This window comes from Suricata suricatta, chromosome 4, assembly GCF_006229205.1.
Source record: "Suricata suricatta isolate VVHF042 chromosome 4, meerkat_22Aug2017_6uvM2_HiC, whole genome shotgun sequence".
NCBI classification, from domain to species: Eukaryota; Metazoa; Chordata; class Mammalia; order Carnivora; family Herpestidae; genus Suricata; species Suricata suricatta.
Window position 1 is genome coordinate 72,934,922 of NC_043703.1, and position 26,471 is coordinate 72,961,392.

At 38.2% G+C, this 26,471-nt stretch overlaps 1 protein-coding gene across 1 annotated transcript in view; it reads left to right on the plus strand.

Annotated features, from left to right (window-relative positions):
* The window catches only part of LOC115290604 (phospholipid-transporting ATPase IB-like), a 190,457-nt gene that overhangs the window by 24,339 nt on the left and 139,647 nt on the right, over positions 1-26,471 (plus strand). The window contains exons 4-9 of the mRNA XM_029938483.1: positions 3,767-3,866; positions 7,851-7,949; positions 9,261-9,306; positions 10,167-10,207; positions 12,913-12,986; positions 22,199-22,268. Coding sequence (XP_029794343.1) covers positions 3,767-3,866; positions 7,851-7,949; positions 9,261-9,306; positions 10,167-10,207; positions 12,913-12,986; positions 22,199-22,268 — 430 coding nt within the window. The remainder of the gene's footprint in view (positions 1-3,766; positions 3,867-7,850; positions 7,950-9,260; positions 9,307-10,166; positions 10,208-12,912; positions 12,987-22,198; positions 22,269-26,471) is intronic.

The window sequence follows — 26,471 nt, forward strand, 5'->3', positions numbered from 1 at the left end:
CTCGTACATGTATGGATGGACACTTGGGTTGCTTCTATGTCTTGCCTATTGTAAATAATGCTGGAATAAACATAGGGGTGCATGTATCTCTGTGAATTTGTGTTTTTGTTTTCTTTAGGTAAATATCCAGTAATGAATTACTAGATCATATGGTAAATATATTTTACATTTTTCATGGAATCTCCATACTGTTTTCTAGAGTGGCTTCACCAATCTGCATTCCCACCTGCAGCGCATGAGCGTTCCTTTTCCTCCACATCCTTGTTATTCCTTGTGTTTGTTAATTTTCCTGACAGGTGTAAAGTGATATTTCATTAAGGTTCTAATTTGCATTTCCTTGAAAATTAGTGATGTTGAGCATCTTTTCATATGTATGTTGATCATCTATATATCTTCTTTGGACAAAGGTCTATTCAAGTTCTCTGCCCATTTTTAATCAGATTAATTGGTGAGAGGGTGTTGAGTTGAATAAGTTTATATTTGAATAGTATATATATATGATGTTAACCCCTTACTGGATATGCCACTTGCAAATATCTTTTCCCACTCAGTAGGTGGCCTATTCATTTTGTTGATGGGTTCCTTTACTGTGGAAAAGCTTTTTATTTTGGTATAGTGCCAATAGTTTAATTTTGCTTTTGTTTCCCTTTCCAGAGAAGACATATATAGTAGAAAAATATTTCTAAATCCAATGCCAAATGGACACTTCTTTCAGGAGTTTTATGGTTTCAAGTCTCACATTTAGATATTTAATCCATTTGATTTTATTTTTGTGTATGATGTAAGGAAGTGGTCCAATTTCATTCTTTTACATGTAGCTGTCCAGTTTTCCTGGTACCATTTATTGAAGAGACTGTATTTTACCCTTTTTATATTTTTGCCTCCTATGTCATAGATTAGGTGACCGAAAATGCATGGGTTTATTTCTGGGCTGTCTATTCTGTTCTCTTGGTCTATGTGTCTGCTTTTGTGCCAGTGCCATAATGTTTTGATTACTATAACTTTGTAGCACATCCTGAAATCTGGGAGGATGATATGTCTAGCTTTGTTCAGATTGCTTTGGGTAGTATCGGCATTTTAACAATATTGAGTCTCCCAATCCATGAGAATGATATATCTTGCCATTTGTGTCATCTTCAATTTCTTTCATCAATATTTTACAATTTTCAAAGTAAAGGTCTTTCACCTCTTTGGTTCAGTTTATTCCTAGGTATTTTATTATTTTTGGTGCAATTGTAAATGAGATTTTTTTTCTTGATTTCTCTTTCTGCAACTTTCTCTTTATCATTACTTATTTGCCATTTTAATTGTTATAGGTCTTGGTGTGGACATCCTTGGGTTCATCTTGTTAGTACAGTCTGTATCTGGATATTTGTCTCCATCTCCAGATTAGAGAAGTTTTCAGCTATTATTTCTTCAGATAAGTTTTTTGCCCCTTCTCTTTCTCTTCTTTTTCTGGAGTCTTCATACTGTGAATGTTATCAATGATGTCACAGAGTTACCTTAACCTATTCCCATGTTTTATTACTGAGTTTTCTTTTTGCTGTTCAGCTGGGTTGATTTCCATTACCCTAGCTTCCAGATCACTAATCTGTTCTTCTGTATCCTTTAATCTGCTTCCAGTTTCCTCTAGTGTATTTTTATTTCTGTTATTGACTTCTTTAGCTTTCACTGTTTTTTTATATTTTCTGTCTCTTTGTTGAAGCTCTCACTGAGTTCATCCATTCTTGTCTCAAGTCCCATTGAGTATCTTTATGACCATTACTTTGAATTTATTTTTATCAGGCATATTATTTTTGTTTCATTTTGGTCTTTTCCTGTGAGTTTTGTCTTGTTCGTTCATTTGTGACTTATTCTTCTGTCTCTTGGTTTGTCTAACTCTGTCTATTTCTAGGTAATATTAGGTAAGTTGGCTATATCTCCTGGACTTGAATGTAGAGGTCTTTAATAGAAGAGTGGTACCTTCTGGTGCAGTCTCCCTTGGTCATCAGAACAACATCCTCCTGTGTGGGTGTCTCCTGTGTGGGCTACCTTGCACCCTCCTCTTGTGGCTGGGCCTCAGTTATTCTTAGTTCAGCCAGCTGCAATGACCCACTTTTTCTTCTCTTGGTGCACTGGACAGGGTTTGCTCCCTGCACTGTAGAGAGGCATGTCTGTGGCTACTGTGGGCTTGTTGGTGGGCAGGACCAGCAGTCAGCCAACCTGTCTGCAGTTAGCCTCTCTGCCACAGCTGCAGATGCGCAGCAGGGCAGGGCTTGCTTTCTGCACAGCCAGCTAAGAGGCCTGGCTGCAGAAACTGTGGGCATGTTGTTACCTGGGGTTATGTCTCCTCCCTCTCTTCAGGGCAGCAGTCACTTTGGAGTGGTGCTGGTCCCTGTGGGAGCTGCTTGCAGGGTACATTGGGCAGCAGCTGCTTTGCGGGGATGCCTCTGAAGAATGGGGTGGGGCACCTGATGCTAGCAAGGAAGATGAAGAGTGTTTCTGGCTCCTACATCATCTGGCTATCTAGCGTGGGGGAAGGAAAGAGAGATGGCTCTATCAGCACTCTTGTTTCTAGAAAAACCTCATGCAGTACATGTTCTGAGATTAGTCAGAAAATCTCCTTCCTGTATACCCCCTGTGCTTTTCAAATGGCTGCCTCTGGATTGGGTCTGGGGCTGAATTGTTTGGGATGCTGGCTCTTTAAGGGTAGGGACTCACTTGCTTTTGCTCCCTGGCTCTCTCACAGTTACACTTACTGAATTTTAAACTTCTTGGATTGCAGCCCCACTAGCTTTCAAAGCCAGATTTCATGGAGACTCATCCGTGTGGGTCCCAAGGGTCTGGGGTGCCCTGCGCAGGGTCAGATCCTCTTGCTTTTTGGTACTTGTGCTATATCTCCCGTTTGTGCTTCACTGAGCTGGGGATTCAGTTCCTAAAGGCAACTCTGCCCTTCCTGCCTTTTCTGATGTGGCCTCTTCTATGTGATGGAGCTGTTACCTTGGTGTGTTTGTGGGACAAGGTGGATTCAGGCTTCTCCTATTCTGCCATCTTCCCCAAACTCCTGGTCTCTCTGGTTATTTTTAAATGTTTGTTTGTTTGCTTGCTTATTTATTGAGAGGCAGAGAAGGAGGAAGAAAGAGGGAGAAAGAAAGAGTTTGCAAGCAGAGGAGAGGCTGAGAGAGAAAAGGAGAGAGAATTTCAAGAGGCTCCACACTGTCAGTGCGGAGCATTACATCATCATGAACAGTGAGATCATGACCTGAGCTGAAATCAAGAGTCAGAGGCCTAACTGACTGAGCTTCCCAGGCACCCCTGTCTGATAATTAAATGTAGTAGATTAATTAGAAGAAACACACCCGTGATGGTTTTCTTTTCCATGACATGGTCTAGGCATTTTGGGGGAGATGGATTTAAGGTAACTTTTAATGATAAAGCACCTGGGAGGGAGAGAAGGGAGAAGCATTGGAGGCTCTCGTTTCTCTCGAACAATAAGACAGATGTTGATTAGGAGTTTTGTTAAAAGAACTACAGGCCATTAGAACATGTGGAATACAGTTTGCTTATCTATTGTATTCATAGTTCTTAGTTCCGGAAATGGGTAAAATTCTTTCCTTGTCCCCACATTGTTTTCAGATAACAATGAATGTTTCAAAAACAACCAACACAAATCTTTAGAAAAGAGTCAGTGTCTTATAATAATATTTTATCCACTTCTGGGTTTTCCTTTGGTGTTTTGAGAGTTCAGAGGGTGAGCTGACGATGGTACTTCTCTTCTTACCTCCAGCACAACCAAGTACAGCGTGTGGTCGTTCTTCCCGCGATATCTGTATCTGCAGTTTAGCAAAGGTGCCAATGCTTTCTTCCTGTTCATTACGATATTGCAGGTAATATTTCTGAACATGTTATTGGGTTATGCTTTTTGAAAAAAGAAAAATATAAAAAGCTCATTTAGCTGAAATAAAAATTGGATGTACAGAATAAATTCAGACATGGCAAGAAGAGAACTCTCTTCTCACAATATTTAAGTTACTCAGTAAGACATCGAAACTCTCAGTTTGGGGATGAAAAACGTGGTGATGCCCAGTAGATAAATTGGCCCACAGTTCTTCCTGATTTAGATCACTAATGAGATATTATTGGACTTGTATAATTTATGCCACCTCCATGAGAGGATAATTTTATTATATTAAAAGGAAGGATTTAAAGAAAGTCCAAATGGCTAGTTTAAAATAGCTAACTTTCTTTTCTTTCCTTTTTAATATTTCAGTAAGAACACTTAATGTGAGATCTGCCCCCTTAACAATTTTATGTGTATGATACGCCCATGTTAACCATAGACATCTTTCATACAGCAGATTTCCAGGACTTACTAATCTTGTAAAGCTTAAACCTTATGCTCATTAAATAATAGCTCCTTCTCTCTCCCTCACTCCAGAACCCCACACCGCCATTTCACCCTGACTCCATGAACCTGACTATTTTAGGTATCTCATATCTGTGGATTTATGCAATATTTGTCTTTCTATAGCTTATTTCATTTAGTGCCATGTCTTCAAGATTCATCCATGTGGCTACATGTGGCAGAGTTCCCTTCTTTTTAAAATCTGAGTAATATCCCATTGTATAGATGCCACAATAAAAATTTTTTAAATGTTTTATTTATTTTTGAAGGAGAGAGAGACAGACAGAGCATGAGTGGGGGAGGGGCAGAGTGAGAAAAGGAGACACAGAATTGGAAGCAGGTTCCAAGCTCTAACCTGTCAGCACAGAGCCTGATGCAGGGCTTGAACTCAAGGACTGTGAGATCATGACCTGAGCCGAAGTCAGACACGTAACCGGCTGAGCCACGCAGGCATCCATCAAAAGACATTGAGGTTGTCCCCGTGTCTTGGCTATTGCAAATAATTCTGCACTGAACGTGGGAGTGCTGCTCTCTCTCTCTAGGATCCTGATTTCAACGCTTTTGGATAAATACCCAGAAGCAAGATGGCTGAACCATATGGTAGTTCTATTTTAATTTCTTTGAAAAGGTTCCATATTAATTTCTGTAACAGCAGCACCATTTTGTATTCCCACCAGAAGTGTACAAGGATTCCAATTTTTTCACATCCTCACCAACACTTGTTATGTTCCGTGTTTAACTAGTAGCCATCCTAACGTGTGGGAGGTGGTATCTCATTGTGCTTTTGAGCTTCATTTGCCTGGTGACTAGTGACATTGAGCACCTTTTCATGTACTTCTTGGCCATTTGCATGTTGTCTTTGGAGAGACGTCTTTTCAAGTCCTTTGCCTACTGTGATTGGGTTATTACTGTTATTTTTGCTGTTGAGCTGGAGTTGCTCCTATATCCTCACCAGATGGAGGGTTTTCAAACATTTTCTCCTCTTCTGTAGGTTGCCTTTTCATTTCTTTGATGGTTCCCCTTGCTGTGCAGAAGCTCTTCAGTTTGATGTAGTCCCACTAGTCTATTTTTGCTTTTGTTGCCTGTGCTTTGGGTGTCAGATCCAAGAAATCATTGCCAAGACTGACGTCTGGAAGCTTTCCCTCTATGTTTTCTTTTAGGAATGACATCTTTTCAAAACACTTAAATTCAAGGCCTTCCATAATCTCATTTATTCCTGTTTAGTCAACCTCATTTTCATCATGAACCCTACAACCCAACACAATCTAAGGGGCAAGTCTCCTCACAATTCCTCAGCTTTCTTCCTCTCTTTAGACCTTGGTTCATTCTATCACCTAACCCAGAAGGCACTCAGCTGGCTTCAACCTACCCACTCTCTGAAGGCACAACTCAAAACCACCCTCCTGCAAACTCCACTGAATGCCATGGCCCATGCTAACTTCTCCCTTCCTTATCTCCTGTGGCAATAATCTCTACTATACATTATATTTGGTTTTATTTCTCCTGGCAAACTGTAAATTCCTTGAGAATAGAAACAGTGCCTTCAAGGGGCGCCTGCATGGCTCAGCAGGTTAAGTGTCCAACTTCGGCTCAGGTCATGATCTCACAGTTGGTAGGTTTGATCCCCCCATCGGGCTCTGTGCTGACAGTTCAGAGCCTGGAGCCTGCTTCAGAGTCTGTGTCTCCCTCTCTCTCTCTGCTCCTTATGCTCTGTCTCTCAAAAATAAATAAAAATGTTAAAAAATTAAAAAAAAAAACAGTGCCTTCAAAATGGCCAAGGTTTGAGTTAAAGATTTAATGAATTTGTTGAATTGACTTCAAACAAGATTGGCATTGGGAAAAATTTATAGAGATTACATAGTGTGTACAAAAACCTGTGCATGAAATTAAGAATTCAAGGATGAGTTGTCAGATATCATTCCTGCCTTTGGAGAGCTAGTAGCCTTTTTTTTTTTTTTTTTTTTTTAGGTTCCCTTTTAATTTTATTTGTTTGGTATGTTTTGGTTCTCTTCTTATTTTTTGTATTTATTTTTTAAAAATAGTATATTGTCAAATTGGTTTCCATATGACACCCAGTGCTCTTCCCCACAAGTGCCCTCCTCATGACCACCACCTCTTTCCCCCTCCCCCTCCCCCTCCCCTGAGCTGGTAGCCTTAACACACAGGTGCTTTAAGGAATATTTATAAAGTGCTACTTCCCTCTCGAGGCTGAGGGGTTCAGGAAAAGCTACTAAAATAGAAGACCTAATGAGCCAAAGACGAGAGAGTGAGGAGCAGAGGTCAGCGGAAGAGAAGACCTTTTGGGCACAGGAGGCCAAATGAGCAAAGGCACAGAAACTGGAAACCCTGGTGCCCTTTGTGAGACTCAGGGACTCAGGGGAGAGGAGAACGAGGGAAAATTTTCTCTGAGAACCTCGTGCATGAAATATCTCTAGCACATGAAGTGTTCTGGAAATGGTAAACATTTTGTTTGGAGCGTAGAGAAGAAGCTAAAGATGTCAGCCTGAGGCCAGGTTATGAGATGCTCCACATGCTACATTCACAAGCTTGGACTGCCGTGAGAAGGCAGTGACAGTCCGGAGCCGCCGTGAAGTGGCCAGCTCCCATTAGGCTTAACTGAGGGAGAGAGAGGGACCTGTGAGCACCAAGATGGGCTTGGGGTGCCCTGCAGAGAGATGGCAAATGCAAGTTACTTGAAAGGCAGATTTAACTCAGAGCCTAAGCGATCCTAAACTTTCTCCCATTCTTCCTCTGTTTCTGATTGCTTTTAAGGTAACCACAAGAATTACTGAGAGCTTCAAAATAGATACTATTTTGCTACACAAAGAAAGAAAAGGCAAGCAGGAAATAAGGCGGCATAGAGAGTATATGCAGGCCCAAGTCTAGAAATACAGGCCTAACAGCTATTCTAAATCTGTTAAAGGGTCTGCTCTAGAGCCTCATCTACCCTTGTGTCCATCAGGAAACGGTTACAGTTTGTCACTTTATTTGTCCGATTTTAGACAGCAAGGCATAGCCCTAGAGCACTCTCCACAGGTAATTTGTACCCAAGCAACTTTATTCTCCTGAGCCTCCAAAAAATTTCTCTTCTGCCTCAAAAAGAAGTAAGGCTCGGTTAAGACACCTGACCTCCTGGATTTAACTATTTCAAAGGGATGCTATTTTAGACAATTATGTTTTGAGCTGTTTTCTTCAAAACGTAACAAAGGTATTCCATTGGGAAGGTGACCTTATGGCAGAAGTGTTAATTAAGCAGGTGCACTGGGGGCTTTTCCAGAGTGTGATGTTGCGTGTCATGCTCGAGGGGTGGTTTTGATGTGCGAAGAGCCTCGGAACCTTTTCGTTTAACACCGTGTGTTGTTTTCACGTCCTGGCTATGCCACGCATAGCCTGGCTTTTAGTGGGAAGCAGCACAGAAGACAAATTTATTGTATAACTCATAGTGTGACTCTGGTTGTTTTGGCAGCAAATTCCAGATGTGTCTCCAACGGGAAAATATACAACTCTCTTGCCTTTGATGATTATTCTTACCATTTCAGGCCTCAAAGAGATTGTAGAAGATTACGTAAGTTAGTGAAATGTTCTTGAAATTATCACCTTGAGTAGAAGAGGTATATTGTTGCTTTTTTCCCTCTAGCCTGTTGCAACTGGTATAATTCTCTGAATCCATAGTTGATGTGAAATGTGATTTAACCTTTAAGGTTTCCAATTTTAAATTGTGTGTGTGTGTGTGTGTGTGTTTGAGAAACCAGCAGGACTTCCGAGTGGTCCTAAGAACCATGATAGTATCTTTGGAGTTACTTTGCAACCACGGGTGAAAATCCTAAAAGGTCAGGGATTATGCAGTGATTTCATTTCTCCTTTAACCTTGTCAGACTACAATTTCACACGAGCCTGCAGGGGTTAGCCATGAAGGAAAAGAAGAGAGACATTTAATACTGTTTTGGTTTGCTCTGACCCTACCTCATAAAGATGGCCAGGACTGCCCCAGTAGAGGCCGCTTCCTCCTCACTCACAATCCGAACGCTCATTTTCCAGGATTGCTTAGCTATCTGTTATTCATGTGCTTCTGCCTAACTCCTTCATATCTTATTAAGATAGGACATCGGTAAAATCTGGTTGGTTGCTGGCCCTTTGATTGGTTTGTAATATGAAAGAATTTTTCAAACTTAAAGCCTTGGGCTAAATTGGGGCAAAATTCAAGATTGCTATTTATGTGTTTAACTATAAATATAGTCATTGAAAGCAACCTATAATATGCTAACATTTTAAGTAGCACTTCGCTGTGTAGGAGACCCTGTATATTGTGTGTGTGTGTGCGCGTGCGCACTCACTTCAGTTGAGCCACAGACAGGGTAGTGATCTGATAAGGCTGCATTAGTAAGAGGCAGGGCTGGGACGTTAACCAGGGCAGGCTGTCTCTGGAGGCCACACCTAACCACTTTGCTATGCTCCCTGCCTTAGATGACCTCTCGTTTCAGAGAGTCACATAAGGGCAAAACAAAATTGAAATCAACTGCAGCCAAAAGAGACTGACAGTTAGGTTTGCTGCCACTATTCTTTCTTTTTCTTTAAAAAAATTTTTTAATGTTTTATTTATTTTTGAGACGGAGACAGAGCATGAGCAGGGGAGGGACAGAGAGAGAACACACAGAATCAGAAGCAGGTTCCAGGCTCTGAGCTGTCAGCACAGAGCCCGATGCGGGGCTCAAACCCACAAACGTGAGATCATGACCTGAGCTGAAGTTGGAGGCTTAATCAACTGAGCCACCCAGGCACCCCGCCTCTATTCTTTCTTAAACCTACTGTGACTTGTATTATAATGTGAATTATTCACTTTGAACCTTTGATGTAACAGATTTTTTTTCTACAACAGAAACGAGGTACAGCAGACAGACTAGTTAACACGAAGAACACAATAGGTAAGATATTAGATTGAGCTTTTATCTCTCTTCACTGTAAGAAAATATCCAAATTGACCAAATAGATATGCATACTATGTTTCAGGACATTTTATTATTTAAAGGAATATAGAAACTAAACAAAAACAACAATCATAAGGAAACTGTTGCCATATGTAAATATCATCAATTATGTTAATTAGAATAAAAGAAAAGAAAAAAGACGGGAAGTTGCAATATTTGGGGTAAGAGCAATTCTTATGTCAGTAAAAAGATCTGGGGGGCGTCTGGGTGGCTCAGTTGGCTGAGCTTCTGACTTCAGCTTGGGTCATGATCTCATGGTTCGAGAGTTTGAGCCCTGAGTCAGGCTCTGTGCTGACAGCTCAGAGCCTGGAGCCTGCTTCGGATTCTGTCCCTCACTCTTTCTCTGTCCCTCCCCTGCTCATGCTCTGTCTCTCTATTTGTCTCAAAAATAAACATTAGAAAAAAGATCTGGATGTGACATAATCCCTCTCAGTCCTAGTTGTGCTATGTGCTATCTTAGTAATTGATTAGAAATACATGTTATGTTCTGGGCCGTCAGCCAGTATTTTAGCATGTAGCAGCAAACTGTTTTCAGGAGTGAGAGTAACTTAATATAGCTTCTACCTGTCATTTTTCTATACTTACATTATCTTACATTATATTATATAAATTGCTCTATTTCGGTACAGTGTGTATGAACATAGTTTACATATTTTCCCACTTTATGTCAAGGTTAAGTTAATAAAGACAGTACCTTATAAAGAAACACATTTAGATTTTTGCAAAAGTATCTTTTATTATTTTGGACTTTACCTAATATAATTGTTACAGTTAATATATGGATATATCTTTTTCAGTGTTCAGAGAGAATGAATGGAAAGTGATTATGTGGAAAGAGGTAAGAATGTATTTGAAGTTTTACCTTAGTAATAAGTGCCTACCATACTTACTTATTTATTTATTTATTTATTTAATGTTTATTTAATTTTTAGAGAGAGGGAGAGAGACAGAGAGAGAGAGAGAGAGAGAGAGAGAGAGAGAGAGAAAACAGACAAACAGGGGAAAGGCAGAGAGAGAGAGAAGAGAGAGGGAGACAGAATCTGAAGCAGGCTCCAGGCTCGGAGCTGTGAGTGCAGAGCCTGGTGCGGGGCTCAAACTCATGAATGGTGAGCTGAAGTCGGACGCTTAATGACTGAGCCACACAGTCACCCTGTCACCTACCATGTTTAAAGTTACAGATTTTTTATCTATGAATCATGCCTTCAAGAACTGTCATATTATCCCACTTTGGAGATGAGGAAGGAAGTAGAGGACCCAAGAGAAATAAATATTTTACTCAAGGTCACACAGCCCAGAAGTGGTGAAACCAGGATTTGAATTTAAGTCTAACTGGTTGGAAGTCTACATGCTTTCTAACGTGCCTCTGTGTTACTTCTGTGTCATCTCCGGGAATATCTAAAGATGATGCTTCACAAACTGCTACTCAGGGTACAAGGCAACCTTTACGTGGAGACTACCTCAGGGAATGTTTTCGTGAATCTATTTTCCTTGGGATATAAATTAAAGGCATACTAGGGCTGGATACCAACTTTGTCCTCATCAGTAATTAATTGCTGGGGCACCTGGTGGCTCAGTTGGTTAAGCATCCGACTCTTGATTTTGGCTCACGTTGTGGTCTCATGGTTCATGAGACCCAGCCCCAGATCAAGCTCTGTGCTGACAGTGAGGGGCCTGCTTAGGATTCTCTCTCTCTCCCTCTTTCTCTCTCTGCCCTTCCCTGGCTTGCACTTGTGTGTGCATTCTCTCTCTCTCTCTCATAAAATAATAATAAATCTTATATAATAATAAGTAATATATAATATAAAGTAAATCAGATAGCATAATAAATAATATATATTATAATAATTGCTGACCAGTGTAAAATTCCTTTCAAGGCTAATGATAAGAATGTTTTGATTTCTAAGTATCAGCATCTCTTTTCCTAAGAGAGAGAACACAGGGGAGTCAGTCATGATTGCATTTTGCGCCTCCTATGGGGACAAGGAGAACAAAGCCACCAAGAGGTCTACTCTGTTCCTGATGGCAGAATGTCAGGGCAGAGTGACAGGAGGACAGGAGTGAGGCCCCGGTGGGTGGGTGGGGTGCTTCTCTCTGAGCAGAGGTGATTGTGTAACTGACTTTTAATTTACCCCCGGTGCCTTGCCCTGGAAGAACAGGTGAAACAGCTAGAGCCAAGGCCCAGGAATTCTTATCCCTCTGGCTCCTCCTACAGCTGTACAATCAAATGGAGCACTTTCAATATCAAGGACTTACAAAAGGAAAAGGCAGTTGATCTGGGGGTCCTGTGGTCAAAATAGAAAATGAGTTTGTAAGACATGACCACCCTTCGGGGAAGGACTGCCTGCTGTCAGTTCCATGGGTGCAGAATTTTCTGGGTCACTGTTGTTTTGGGGGGGGGGGATCTAGTTTTAATTACAAACTTTCAACTTGTCTCCTAGCCATTGTTAGATCTTGCTGTAAATTAGTTGTTTATATAAGTTACAAGTGCTTTACTGTTCACTGCATTGTGAACTTTATGTAAATTGTGAATGTTTAATTCCCAATCCATTTTTCTTCCTTCCTGTTGCATGGGTTCTCTGCATTTGTAGACATGTGTAGTTTTTAAGGTTCTCTCCTCACTTTGATACAGAAGTATTTAATTAATCTTTGCTCAATTAATGAAAGTAGACATGACCTGTGTAATCTTACCATAAAAAGGAAAACAGAGTCTCCTTGTTCTCTTCCTTTTCCGTAAGAAATTGTATTTTTCAGTATAGCGCCAGCAATTGGTTTACGAAAGAATTTTACCCTCTACCCCTGCTTTTCTAGCTGCCCAGGAAGGGCCTGCCACTTGTAAGACTTATGTCCTCGATGCTTAGCACCATGGAAATGCCCAAGGGGGTTGTCAAAGAAAAAGTGCACAAGAAGAAAGCTTTCCCTCTGTTTTGTTCCTCGTATTTATGTCTCTCTCTTTCTATTACTTATAAGTAAGGATTCATTCATACATTGAGTCAACAAGTATTCGTTCATTCATTCATTCTCTGTTCCACATGAAGTTCACAGACCAGCAGAGAAAAACACACCATTAGGCAAGCAATTATGGCGTGATAGTGTATGAGCAGCGTATCACTGCAGAAATAGTACTGACAGGTCTGTTTGGATCTCTCGACCTTGGCACTGTTTACATTTTGGGCCAGAAAGGTATTTGTTGTTGAGGGCTGTCCTGTGCATTGTGGGATGTTTAGCAATATCCCTGGCCTCCAGCCACTTGATGCCAATAGCCTGACTCCCTACAACCCCCAAGGTGGTGACAACCACAAATGTCTCCAGACATTGCCGAAGGTCCCTGGTGGAAGGGGAGGGCAAAATAGACTCTGGTTAAGAACAACTACTTTAGAGGAAGGAATCCCTGAAAAAATAAAATTGTTCTAATGGGGCTGACGTTTTGGAGCATGGCTCTTAAGATTTTCGTATCAGAATTTTTGTTAAGAATATTTGACATGTTTTGCCTCTATTTGTGCTTTTAAAATTTATGCTTCTGTGTTTTCTTTCCTGGTGTAAAAGGTCAGTGTGGGCGACATCGTGAAGGCCTCAAATGGACAGTTCCTTCCTGCAGACATGGTTCTGATTTCTTCCAGGTGAGTCATGTGAGTGGGCCTTTAAGGAGCTTTTATTCTGAATTAGAAATTTTAAGGAAAGCAAAGGCCTTCCCTACTCACCTCTTTCTCCACCTATCTCTTTATAGTATAGGCCTGCAAAGTTTTACTGTGAAAGAACGCATAGTAAATATTTTCAGCTTTGAGGGCCATGCAGTTTCTGTCATGGCATCAGAAGTAGCCGTAGGTAACACATAAACATGTAAACACGTAAAACATGTCAACATGTAAAATGTAAACATCTAAAAAGGTAGGTGTGGCCGTGTTCCAAAGAAACTTTATTTATAAAAAGAGGCAGGCCTTGGATTAGGCCTGTGGGCCGTAGTTTGCTGACTGCTATTCTGTACTTTAATTATCTTTTTCTTTAACTTCCCCGGACATATTTTCTTCTTTCCTAATTGTTAGACTAATTCCATCCCTTCTATAATTTCTAGACATTCAACAAAAAGTTTGCAAAATTTACACTTATTTTAATCTTATGGCAATTCTGAGATATTCCCATTCTACAAACAAAGTGACTCACACAGAGAATAAGTGAATTAAGTGGGCTCATGTGAGACCCAAATTTAAAAACACAGTTCTCTTTGTAGAACTATATTGCTTTATTTTCTGGATGTTTTAGAGGAAGAAACTGACACAGAGACTCCCTCCAATGGGCATTTCCTTCCCATCAGGTCATGTCTGCCCACCTCCCTGTGCTCCTGTGTTGCACCTCCCGGATTCCCTCCTTCATGTTCTCCGTCAGGAGACCTAGGGCATCTGTGGCTACGAGAGGCTCTAGTCATGAACACAGCTGCATCTGACATGCTGGGGAAATTGGTTCCCTAGATCAAGTCATAATCCTCTCGAAGCCGTGTAGGAACACATCACTTTGGAGCATGGAGAGATTTCTTGGGAAGAGAGGCAGATTCGTTCTAGAGCCATTGTCCAAGCTTCTTGAAAAGCAGTAATACCAACACTAGCTCTTTTTCCCACCAGATGCACTTTGTTCTTTTGCTATGGATGTATTAGCCCACTGGACACAGGAACTTCCTGTTGCCGATGTGCTCTCTTTCGGGTTTGGTTAGGCCTATGGGGTTGACAGAGGAGCCAGAGATGTCCCATAAAGTGCTTTGTTTTTATAACCTCTACGTCATTGCTTGTGTGACTTCTCTGCCTCTTCCTTTTTCTCAAAAAGTACTACTTATATAGAAAACAGTCTTATTTTTTGGAGTAGGAGAGAACTTAAGGGGAGATCAAAAATCATTATGCTTGGACTTTTTTTCTGGAAGTTTTATAGATATTTTCTAAGTTTTCACCCTGCCTCTGCTAAACAATTTAGATACACACATATGTGCACACACATGCATACACACACACACACACACACACACACACACACACACACACCAATGCTTATTTGATTGGGCATAAAAGTAAGAAAATCAGACTGAAGCTCAGAATGAACTGAGGTCCTAAGAATCTTGGAAGGTAATCATATGCCAGCATAGGCTTTTCCCCCAAAGGTTTCTGCCAAACCATGAAGACCATAAGCTTCATTTTGTTGAGCACAGTGGGTACACGAGACAGGGATAAAGCCCGGGGGCACCCCTATGAAGAGAATTGGGTAGGGGATTCTTGCATCAAGTTGAGAACTACACTTTTAGTTAAGGTAGAAAGAAGAGTCAGACCCGCAAGAGAGAAATGTGCCTCCCTTGACTTTGGCACAGAGGGAAGGGAACACATTCCCTGTAAGAATTCAGGCTGGCTCATACAGATGCGATCTCTGAATTCACCTTGCCGGTGTGGCAAAAAAATTTTAAGAAGAGAATTTAATGTCATCATGGAAACTAAAGAAGAAACCTCTAATTAATTAGAAGGAGATTAAAAGGAGAGAGAAGCCAAAGATAATGGCTGACACTTTTTCAGAATTGTTGAAATGCATCCCTTGGATTCACTGGGTTTCCTGGATCTGAAGCCAGAACTAAATAATAGGAAACATCAGAGTCATTGTGAATGTGATAATCAGAACTGGCTCAGAGGTGTTCATATTGTTCAGAATGAGGATGAAAATATCGATTGGCTAGAAACCTTACAATATGGATATTTGTCTAAAAATTGCTTTAATATGTAAAAGATTAGACAGAGTATATAACTTCCAGCCATATCGAGGGGAAATATTATTTGAGAAGAAGGAAAAAGCCCTCAAAAGTAACGAAAGGAATAGAAAAAAGAGGGAGAAACAGAATGCACATAAATCTGGTAGTAGAATAAAGAAAAATATGTCATCAATTACAGTGAAAGCAAATTGGTTTAAGAAGTTAAAAAGAAATTATAAAATCATCCAGCTGTATGTTCACAAGAAATTCACAAAACACAAGTGCTCACCAAGATTAAAATCAAAGGATGAAAAAATACACACAGAAAATAGTAAAGAAAAGAAGTCCAGAGGGGATGGTATCACCTTTAGATGAAATAGATTTTGAGGCAAAAAGCATTATTTGAGATAAAGCATCACTGAAGAAAAAGGAAAGAGCCATTGCATAATATAGGTTTTAATTCATGGAGAAAAGAAGAAGCTTATACATCTGTAAGAAATGTACAAACCCAACATCGTACTGTGATGTTTTGATATTTGCTTTCAGGAATTGATCAAATAAATGGAGAAGAAAGTGTAGAGGTAGAATACTTGAAAAGCACAATGAAACCTTGAAATAATGGCACGTATAGAAAACTTTTTGGTGTATTATACCCAAAAGTGATATATACATGATCTTCAAGCACAGTTAGGAATACATGTCAAGATCGTTAGGACATAAGACAGAATCAGCATAATTTAAGGGACTGGTTTCCACAGGCCACTTGCTCTGATCATCATGCTCCTAAGTTTGAAATCAATAATAAGATGACTAGGAACCTTATATGTTGGACATAAAACATACCTGTAAATAATTCATGGGTCAAGGAGGCAGTCATAATGGAAACTGGAAAATACTTAGATTTTAGTACTTAGGAGAATGCATCAAATCTCCTATGATTAGCTAAGTTGATATTTTCGTTACAAGAGAAATAAATGCCAAAAAAAGGAGCTAATAATCCAGTCTAAGAAATTAGCTACAGTACAAAAGAACAAACTCAAAGAAATCAGGGATAAGGAATAATAGAGATAAGAGTAGGAATTAATGGGGTGCTTGGGTGGCTCAGTTGATGGAGTGTGCAACTCTTGATTTGACTCAGGTCATGATCCCAGGGTCATGGGATCGAGCCCTGCATTGAGCTCCACAGTGAGCGTGGAGCCTGCTTTTGATATTCCCTCCCTCCCCCTTTCTCCCTCTCTCTTGTCCCCCCTTCCCTCTCTGTCTCTCTCTTTCCCCTCTGTCCCTCCTCACCTCTCTCAAATTAAAAGAGTAGAACTTAATGAAAGAAAACAATAGAGAACATTGAAATGGGAAAAGCTTTGCTTCTTAGAAAAAGACTAATAAATGAAAGTTCTGGTAAGTTTAATCAAGGAAAAAAATGAAAGGCACAAATATGTGTATTTGTTAAAAAATTGAAAAGTTGACATAAATGCACCAGAGATTAAAGAAATGAGAGGATCTTATGGAAGTTTTATGATCTTGTTTTAGTGTTTAAGTGAAATGTATAAATCCATAGAAAAATATAATTTACCAAAACTTATTCTAGAAGAGGTATTGAACCTGAATGGTGCTATAACCATTAAAGTGTTCCATAAGTACTAAAAACAAACAAACAAACAAACAAAAAAAGCAAAATGAAACCAGAAAACACATAAACTTCCCACAAAGAGACTATCAGGACCAGAGACTGTAACTGTCAAATTCTATCAAACATTCAGTGTAGAGAAAATACCAATTTTATAATAAACTCCTCAAGGAAATAACAAGAGTATCCTCTAATTTTCTGAAACTGGTATAAACTTGAGACAAAAAATGAACAAATACAGAATGAGAAAGGAAATTGACAAGTCCATTTTGCTGTTAATTTTAACATAAAATCTTAAAACCTGACAATATAAAAGGTGGGAATATGTCACAATCAAATGGGGTTTATCACAGGGATGCATATTTTGTTTTTATAATAAGGAGTCTGACTCCATTTTTGGATAATTGCTGACAACTTTTAAGCCTCCTTTCTTCTTCCCTCCTGCCCCACATCCGGACTGGCTGACATATGCCCTCCTCAAGTCATGCAAGCCTCTGCTTGTGTGGGGCTTGCCTCCCTGCCCACCGAAAAAGCCCCGCCCCTAAGCCTGTCTCCTTTGCTTGCTCTCTCCAGGCATTTCTGGATCATTTTCAAAAGCCTGCCCTGTTCTCCCCCCAAAGCCTCATTACGTAGATCATAAATCTCCCCACTCTTGTGGTCTGTTTGTGGCATCAGTTTTGACACTCAAACCAAATTTTGGGTGGGTGAGTGGAGGGTTGATCCTGCTTCTAAAGGGTGACCACAATATATTTTTTTATTATTAGGAAATCAAAGAATGCAATTTTTCACTTTAGTAGATTAAAGGTAAAGGCCAAAAAAAAGATTATTTCAATAGAAGCATTTCAAAATAGGCAACATCCATTTCTTATAAAAATCCTTAGAAAACTACCAGTAAGAGGCAATTATCTTAATCAAAGAACAAACCGCTATATATCTATATATGTAGATGGAGTAGAAAGAAAGGAATAAAATTCTCATTATTTGTATATATTATTGTGTACATAACCCCCTCAACTATTTAGAGATTATAAGTAAGCAACACATTGCTTAGTGATACATACAAATGTAGTGATAAAATTGTAAAGAAAAGGAAATGATTATCATAAATATTAATATAATAATTATCTCTGGGAGGAAGAAAGGAAAATGCAATTGGAGGGCCTTTCAGTACTGTAAATAGTCAATTTTTTATCTTGTAATATATATAACAAAGCAGTTCTCAATGTAAAAATGTTCATTCTATAAACTTTTGTGTATTTCACACAAAAATAAAAAATATTTTTTGTTATTTTTCAAATCTGAGTAATATGTGTATAAGAATTTACTAAAATTTGCTTTCTTTAAAAACTTACTCTTTATATTAAAAATAATAAAAGTAGGTACTACCTTTATTGGCCCTAGGTACACATGTCTCATGATTAAATTTAGAGACAGAATTTTTAAAAGTAGGGTCTCTTGGTCTAACAGAGACATCTGGGGGTACGTGAGCAAGCTTTATAGTTTGGAACAGATCTTTTCTATTTGTGTTCATCTCTCAGCTCGTTTAATGTTTTCCACACGGTAGTTGTAAAATAGATAAGAAGAAGAAAGAAAATACACTTTGAATGTAGAAACACCAACGCAAAGTTCTAAGCCAGTCAGGACTTGGACAAAATCGTGGTACCATGATTGCAAGATTGAGTACATGAGAGTGTGTCAGATTTGGAAGAGGCTTTTTAAGAACTTAAAATGTTCAGAACAGCTACTTCACACATGTGTTCCAAGTTTTAAAAGGTAGGAAGTGACATCTGCCTGTTTCCCTGGCGTCAGACCCCCAGTGTTGTTATTATGTTCCCATGTATACATCCAGAGATCTTTTATGTTTATAGACAAATGCATCTACCTGTGTTCCCCCTTGTATTCTGCCACCTTTAAGTTTTCATTTACAAACGTATCTAAAATATCTTCTTCTTCGAGTTTTTTAATGTGTAAAGTTAAGGTTATTGAATTTTTCTTTTTAAATTTTATTTATTATTTTTAAAAATATAATTTATTGTCAAATTGGCTTCCGTACAACACCCAGTGCTCATCTCAGCATCATTTTAAGTTTAAAGTTTAATAAATGTAGGCATTTACACCTATATATTTAATCTTAAGGGCTATTTTGGTGGTATCCCATATGTCCTGGTATGTGATATCTTAACTCTCATTCACCTCAAAGTATTTTCTAACTTCCCTTTTGATTTCTTTTTGACCTATTGGTAGTATGTTCTTTAATTTCCACTTATTTAGGAATCCCCCAAATATATTTCCCTGGGAATTTCCACCTTTGTCCTATGGTGACCAAAGAATAGGCTTTGTATGACTTCAGTCTTTTAAATTTATTGAGGCTTGTTATATGGTCTAGCATATGATCAATCCTGGAGAATGTTCCACGTACACTTGAGAAGAATTTATATTCTGCTATTGTTGGACAGAGTGTTGTATAGTTGTCCGATGGGTCTAGTTTGTCTTCTCCTTCCTTGTTGATCTTCTGCATATAATCTATCCATTATAGAAAGTGGGGTATTGAATCTCCAACTATTATTGTTTAGTTGTCTACCTCTTGAGTTCTGTGAGTTTTTGCTTTGTGCATTTCGGCATCTGTTGTTCAGTGTAGAAATGTTTATAACTATTACATCTTTTTGATAGCTTGACACTTTCATCATCATAAAATATCCTTTCTCTCTAGTAACAATTTTTGTCTTAACATCTCTCTTGTCTGATGTCAGTGTAGCCACAACAGCTCTCTTGTTTACTCCTTGCATGGTATGTCCTTTCCTCATCCTTTTACTTTTAGCCTAGTTGTGTCTTCGAATACAAAGTGAGTGTCTTATAGAGAGCATATAGTTGTATTATGTTTTTTAAAAAATCTATTTTGTCAATTTCTGCCTTCTAGTTGGGGAGTATAATCTACTTATACTTAATATAATTACTGATTCAGTAGAATTTTTATATGCCATTTGCCTTTTTTTTATGTCCTCTGTCTTTTTATTCTTCAATTCCTCTGTCACTGCCTTTTTGTGCTAAATAGATATATTCTAATATACTTTTAATTCCCTGTTGTTTCTTTTACTCTCTATATTTTAGTTACTATTTATATTTAGTTAGTGGTTGCCTGTGGATTACAATTAACATCATAGTTTATATAACAATAGTTTGGATAAATCCCAGTCTAGTTTCCTTAGTATTCAAAAACTGCTCCAAAATATCTCAATTACCACTTCCCCCTCCTTTTTGCTGTTGTCATCACAAATTATATATTTATACATTGTGTGACCATCAACATAGATTTATAATTATTGCTTATGCAGTTGACTTTTAAATAAGGAGAAAAAAGTTATAAGCAAAAAAATTATGTGTATGTGTTATTTGTATCTTTTATATTTACCTATATATACTTTTAAGGGTACTGTTTTTTCTCCATGTGGATTGAGATACTGCCTTTTGATCTTTTATTTTAGTGTGAAGAAATACCTCTGGTATTTATCATAGGGTAAGCCTGCTGTAAACAATCTCTCTGGTTTTTTTAAATCTGGGAATGTATTAGTTCTTCATTTTTTGAAAGGTAGTTTTGCTGGATACAGTATTCTTGGTTGATGATTTTTTCCAATGCTTTGAACATGTCATCCTAGTACCTTGTATCCTCCTCCAAGGTTTCTGCTGAGAAAGATTTGATAGTCTATTTATCATCTGTTGAAAGTGATGAGTAGCTTTTCTCTTATTGCTATCAAGATTTTCTCTTTGGCTTTAATTTTCAACAGTTTGATTATGATTTGTCTAGGTGTGATTTCTTTTGAGAGTATTTAGTTGGAGGTTTATTTTGTTAAGCTTCTTGGATGTGTAGATTAATGCTTTACATCAAATTTAGGAAGCTTTGGGGTATCATTTAAATATTTTTTCTTCCCCTTTCTGATTTCTCCTTTTGGGAGTCCTGGTATGTTTGTTTGTGTCCTGCCAATCTCAGAGGCTCTATTTTTCCCCCCTTTATTCCTTTAAATTTTTGTTTCTTAGTCTGAGTTATCTCAGTTGACCTAACTTCAAGTTTGAGTGTTTCTTCAGCTTGCTCAACTCTGAACAGTGAATTTTACATCTTAGTTATCATACTTTTCAACCCCAGAATTTCTATTTGGTTTCTTTTTTATCATTTCTATTCTTTATTGATATTCTCTATTTGATGGGACATGTTCTAATATGTTATTTCTTTTGACATAGTCTCCTTTAGCTATTTGAGCATATTTGGCATATCTGATTTACATCTTTGTCTAGTAAGTTCAATGTCTGGACTTGCTCAGGAGCACTTCCAATCGATTGCTCTTTAATCTACATATGGTTTATACTTATTTGCTGCTCAGGGTTTTCATGGTTCATGGTTTTTTGTTGAAAATTGAACATTTTAAGTAATATAATGTGGCACCTCTGACAATCGAATTCTCTCTCATTCCTAAGATTTCTTTTTGTTGCTTTTCATTAGAAGTTTTTCTTTTAGGGGGCATCTGGGTGTGAGTTCACACCCCGTGTCAGGCTCTGTGCTGACAGCTTAGAATCTGGAACCTGCTTCAAATTCTGTGTCTCCCTCTCTTCCTGCTCCTTCGTAGCTCATTCTCTCTCTCTCTCTCTCTCTCAAAAACAAACATTTAAAAAAATTTTTTTTACGTTTTCTTTTAGGCTTTTTGGTTAGTCTGTTGTTAAACGTCATCAGACACTTGCAACATTAAAACACTTATGTTCTCAACAAATGTTACCCCCACCCCCACCACTGTTTACCTAGGATTTCGGTACTCGGTAAGCTCTGGCTTTGCTCTTGGCTGGCAAAGTTGATACAGATTGTTTACTTTAAACTTGATGTTGTGGTGATTGAGATACAGTCAAAAGAGACAAGACTGCAATCAAGACTAAGTAAACTTTAATGACAATTTTTATTCTTTGTGGCATTTCCCCCCAAAGAATTAGTTTTCATGAGTGAGTTGCATTTGACATGGAGTAAAATCTGGCAAGGCAAATGTTTAATTCAGTGTTAATTGGTAAGGTTAGATAGAAATAGAGAAGCCCAAAACTCTGTTCAGAGTTATCCTGAAGATTTACCCTCATTATAAAGACCACAGAGCCTGAGCCCTTGGGAACTACAATGGACACATTTTAGAAAATAACAGAATTTTAAGTTTGACCTTAGTTGTGATGCTGGTCTTCTCTGAGCTATACAACATCTCCTGTTCAGCCTCAGCCATTTCTCTCTTTGAGATTAAAGAGTAATTGCACAGCTTTTTAAGGGTATGAAGTTTTCTACTACAAGATGAATTTTAGGCTGGTGGTATCGGACTATTAATATCTCCTGGAAAAGTAACTGTGGTCCTTTCAGTTTTGAAGAAACCTAGAAGCCATTGACGTAGGTCCCATTTCATTGTTAACATTATTGGGAACTTAGTTTTTTTGGAGAGAGATTAATTCAATGTTACTTGCTTTATTTCCCTTAGTGAACCTGAGGCAACATGTTATATTGCAACAAGTAATCTGGATGGGGAGACAAACCTAAAAATACGACAGGTAAAGACACCTTTTAAAATTCTGATTTTATGCTTAAACTCACAATGTCAGGTTTTGTCAGGTACCAGTTCTTTATTTATTTTTCATGAAGAAAAGTATCTCACCACTCTTGTGTAGATGTAATGATTCCTCAGCAGTTATTTACAGGGGACTTTAAAAAGAATAAGTAGGGACTAGGTAATATGTCACTACTGTAAGAAAGAAAATGTCCTATAAAATTCATGTCAAAAAGGATAACATGCCTTTGTACATGTTTTGAGGATAGTTTTGTTAGTGCTTTGGTAATATAACTACTGTCATGATCAATATCATCATTATTAATCTAAATGAGCTCCAAGTGATGCTATATAACACTGTTTTTTAAACTGTCATTTGAATTACAGAGTAATTTGTGATTATGAATGGAAGGAGATCGTTTTCCAATTTACTTGCTATTAATGGAAAAAAGACATTGATCTTTAAGAAAATTGAGTCCTGGGGTGCCTGAGTGGCTCAGTCAGTTGGGTGTCTAACTCTTGGTTTTGGCTCAGGTCATGATCCCAGGGTTGTGGGATCGAGCCCTGTGTCAGGCTCTGGGAGGAGTGTGGAGCCTGCTCTCCCTCTGCCCCTCTACTCTGTTCATGTGCTTTCTCTATTTCTCCCCTGCCCCCACCAAATAAATAAAATAATTGAGTCTTCGCTTTACCACTTTGCTTCAGAAAGGAAGCCCCTGATTGTACACCTGACTATTTACATGTCTGCTAATCTTTTTTGCAAACTTTAGTTTGATTGAAAATTAAAAAAATATATATACATATGTATACTTAGGCTTTATTAAAGTAATAGATCATCTTTGTAAAAATAGTATAAATAATACAGAAACTTAGGCAGTCTATTAAACCCTCTCCATCTTCTAAACCCCACCTTTATCCTCAGTACTGATTGTTGTGATAGTTTAGTGGTACCTTCTTGATTTTTAAAAATACAATTACAGACTTCTGTTTCAGGAGAAATGAAGTAGACATGCTTTCTTCTATTTTTCTTGCTAAGTAAAATTAAAAAGCTTGGACATTATGTAGAAAACAAATACAGGAGACACTGAAAGAGTAATCGAAAAACACTGGAAGAGTGATGGGAGAAGATAGGTTGGGACCTTGGAAGCCATGGAACAACATGGTGGTGAGTTCTCTGGGTTTTCCTTTTGCCTTGAATATACCTGGTTTGGGACTGAAGAAACCAAAAACCCAGAAAAACCAACAGGCACAGACCCAAAAGAAAGATGTCCTAACAAACGCAGCCTTTCTCTAGTCAAAGGACTGGAAAAGGGCAAACAGTAAGACAGAGACTTTGACAGTGGCCACTCTACCCCAGCTGGACACAGAGTGAGAATGTGGTCCCACTCCCACCTCTGTGGGCAAAGGTTAAGTTTAGAGCCTTGACTTCCATCTTTACCTGGCTGTAATGAGGTATCCAACTCTGCCACAAGGATGGTGTCAGAGAAACCAAGTAGGAAGCTAGGGCTTTCATTTTGTAATTAGGGTGGCAATAAGGCCCTCCCCTCTTTTCCCAGTGTCAGTGGAGACGACATGGATAGCACTAACTAGATGTTCCAATCTCTTCAGTGTCCGTGGAGACCACATGGACAGCACTAATTAGACGTTCCAGTCTCTTCGATGCTGGAGGCCTCCCGGGGAGCCAGAACTCCCACTCCTGTCCAGCTGTAACAAGGAGCCTCTCCATTTGGCTGTCAACAGAGGCCAAGGGTGCAACTTGTCTTCCTACCCCCATGTTGCAATAATGAGGCAACACCCCTACCCCTGAAGCAAAGTGTAAATGATATCCAGATCTTATGATACACCAAATGTCTAGATTTCAATAAAAAGTCACTCATTGTACCAAAAACTGAGAGGATCTCAAACTCATTAAAAAGAGAGAGAGAGAGAGAGAGAGAGAGAGAGTCAGTCAGCTAATTCCAACACCAAGATAATGAGATGTTAGAACTATCTGGAAGCAATTTTAAAGGATCCACTGGAAAGAAAAAAAGTCAATGAGAAGCTACAAACATGCTTGAAACAAATAGGAAAATATAAAAATTTCGGCAAATAAACAGAATCTCAGCAAAGAAATAGATGCCCCAATAGAAATTTTAGGACTCAAAAGTACAAGAAGTACTGAAGGCATTAAAAACTCTAAAGCAATGAGCTCAACAGCAGAAGAGAAGGGACAAAGGAAAGAATCCATGAACCGAAAGATAAAGCAAAAGAAATTACCCAACTTGAACTGAGATAATAGGCTGAAAAAAAAATCAACAGAGCCTTAGAGACCTGTGGGAATATAATTAATGAGCTAATATTAATGACATGAGACACTGGAAGGAGAAGAGAGGGTGGAGCTGAAGAACTATTAGAAACAGTGGCTAAAATGTCACAAATTTGCTAAAAGACATAAACTATAAATTTAAGAAGCTGAGTGAACCAAAAAAGGATAAACCCAAAGAAATCCATACAAAGACACATTATAATCAAACTTCTGAAAACAAAAAATATTTTAAAGTAGTTGAGAGAAAAGAGACCCTACCTATAGGGAAAAGGCCATTTGTGTAAAAGCAAATCTCTTATTAAAACCCATGGAGGTCAGAAGGAAGTGCCATAACATTTAAAAATGCTGATCGGGAAGAACGGTCAGCCCAGAGTCATGTATGGAGCAAAAATATTTTTCAAGAATGAAGAGAGAATTAAAACATTCTCAACTGAAGGAAAAAAAAATAACAGAATTTGTTGCCACAAGACCTACTGTAAAGAATGGCTAAAGGAAGGTATTAAACAGAACAAAAGAAAGAAGGGATAAGGAACATGATAAGCAAAAATAAGGCCAAATACAATATGCTTTTTTTCTCTTCAGTTTACTAAATTATGTTTGATGATTGAAACAAAAAGTATAAAATTATCTGATGTGGTTCTAAATGTATGAAAAAATATTTAAGATATATATTATAATGGGGAGGGAAGCAAGCCTTCTATATTTTATTTAAACTTGTAAGTGATGACACAAACTGTGTGAAGTTACACATAAATAATGTAATGCCTGGAACAACCACTACAAGAGTTTTACGCTAAGGAATACACTAAAAAAACACTATCAATCAATCAAAATGGAATTCTAAAAAATGTTCAAGTAACTGAAAGGAAAGCAGGAAAAAGAAAAAAGAATAAGGCAAACTCAGAAAAAACAAACAAAATCAATAATTATATGAAATGTAAATGGTGTTAATATACCCTGAAATCTTGGATTAGAATAGTATCTAATGGATTAAAACCATGATCCAAGTATATGCTGGATCATATAAGTTTTCTATACAAAACTCACTTTAATTATAATGGTATAGGCAGGTTAAAAGTAAAAAGAGATAGAAAAGATGTATCATGTAAAAATTAAAAGAAATCAGGAGTGGCTTTATTAATATCATATCAAGTAGACATCAGAGCAAATGAAATTGCCAGAGACAGAAGGGAACATTTTTTTATCATTATATAATGACAAAAGAGTCGATCCACCAAGGAGACATAGCAATGTCAATGTGCATGCATCAAAAAACCAGAGCTGCAAATAGGTGGAGCTAAAATTGCTAGAATTTAAAGGATAATAATACAAGTCCATCTTTTTAGTTGGAGACTTCAGCAACCCTGTCTCATTAACTGACAGAGCAACCAGATAGACACCAAAATTCTTTAAAAGTACTAGTAAATAGAATTCAGCAATATAGGAAAAGAAGTATAAAGGTTTATTCCATGTATTCAAGTCTCATTTAATAATTGGAAATCCATCCATGTAATCCACCATTTTAGGTTAAAGAAGAATTAAACCACGTGATAATACCAATAAATGAAGGAAAAGCATCTGACAAAATTCACTGTCAATTCATGAGAAAAACTAGAGAAATGTAGAAATAGAGGGAAATATTCTCAACTTGGTAAAGGACATCTACAAAAAGCTTAGAGCTAACATTAGAATATATGTGACGAAATAGAAGTGGTAAAAGACTAAACACACTCCCCCGAGATGGGAACCAGGCAGTGATGTCTGCTGACATTCACTCAGGTCGCGCTGGAGGTGGTAGAAAGTGCAGGAAGAAGAAAAGGAGCGTACATATCGGAGGGGAAGTAATAAGACTGTCTCTATTTGACTTTGACATAGCTGTCTATGTAAAAATGTTGTATACCTAGA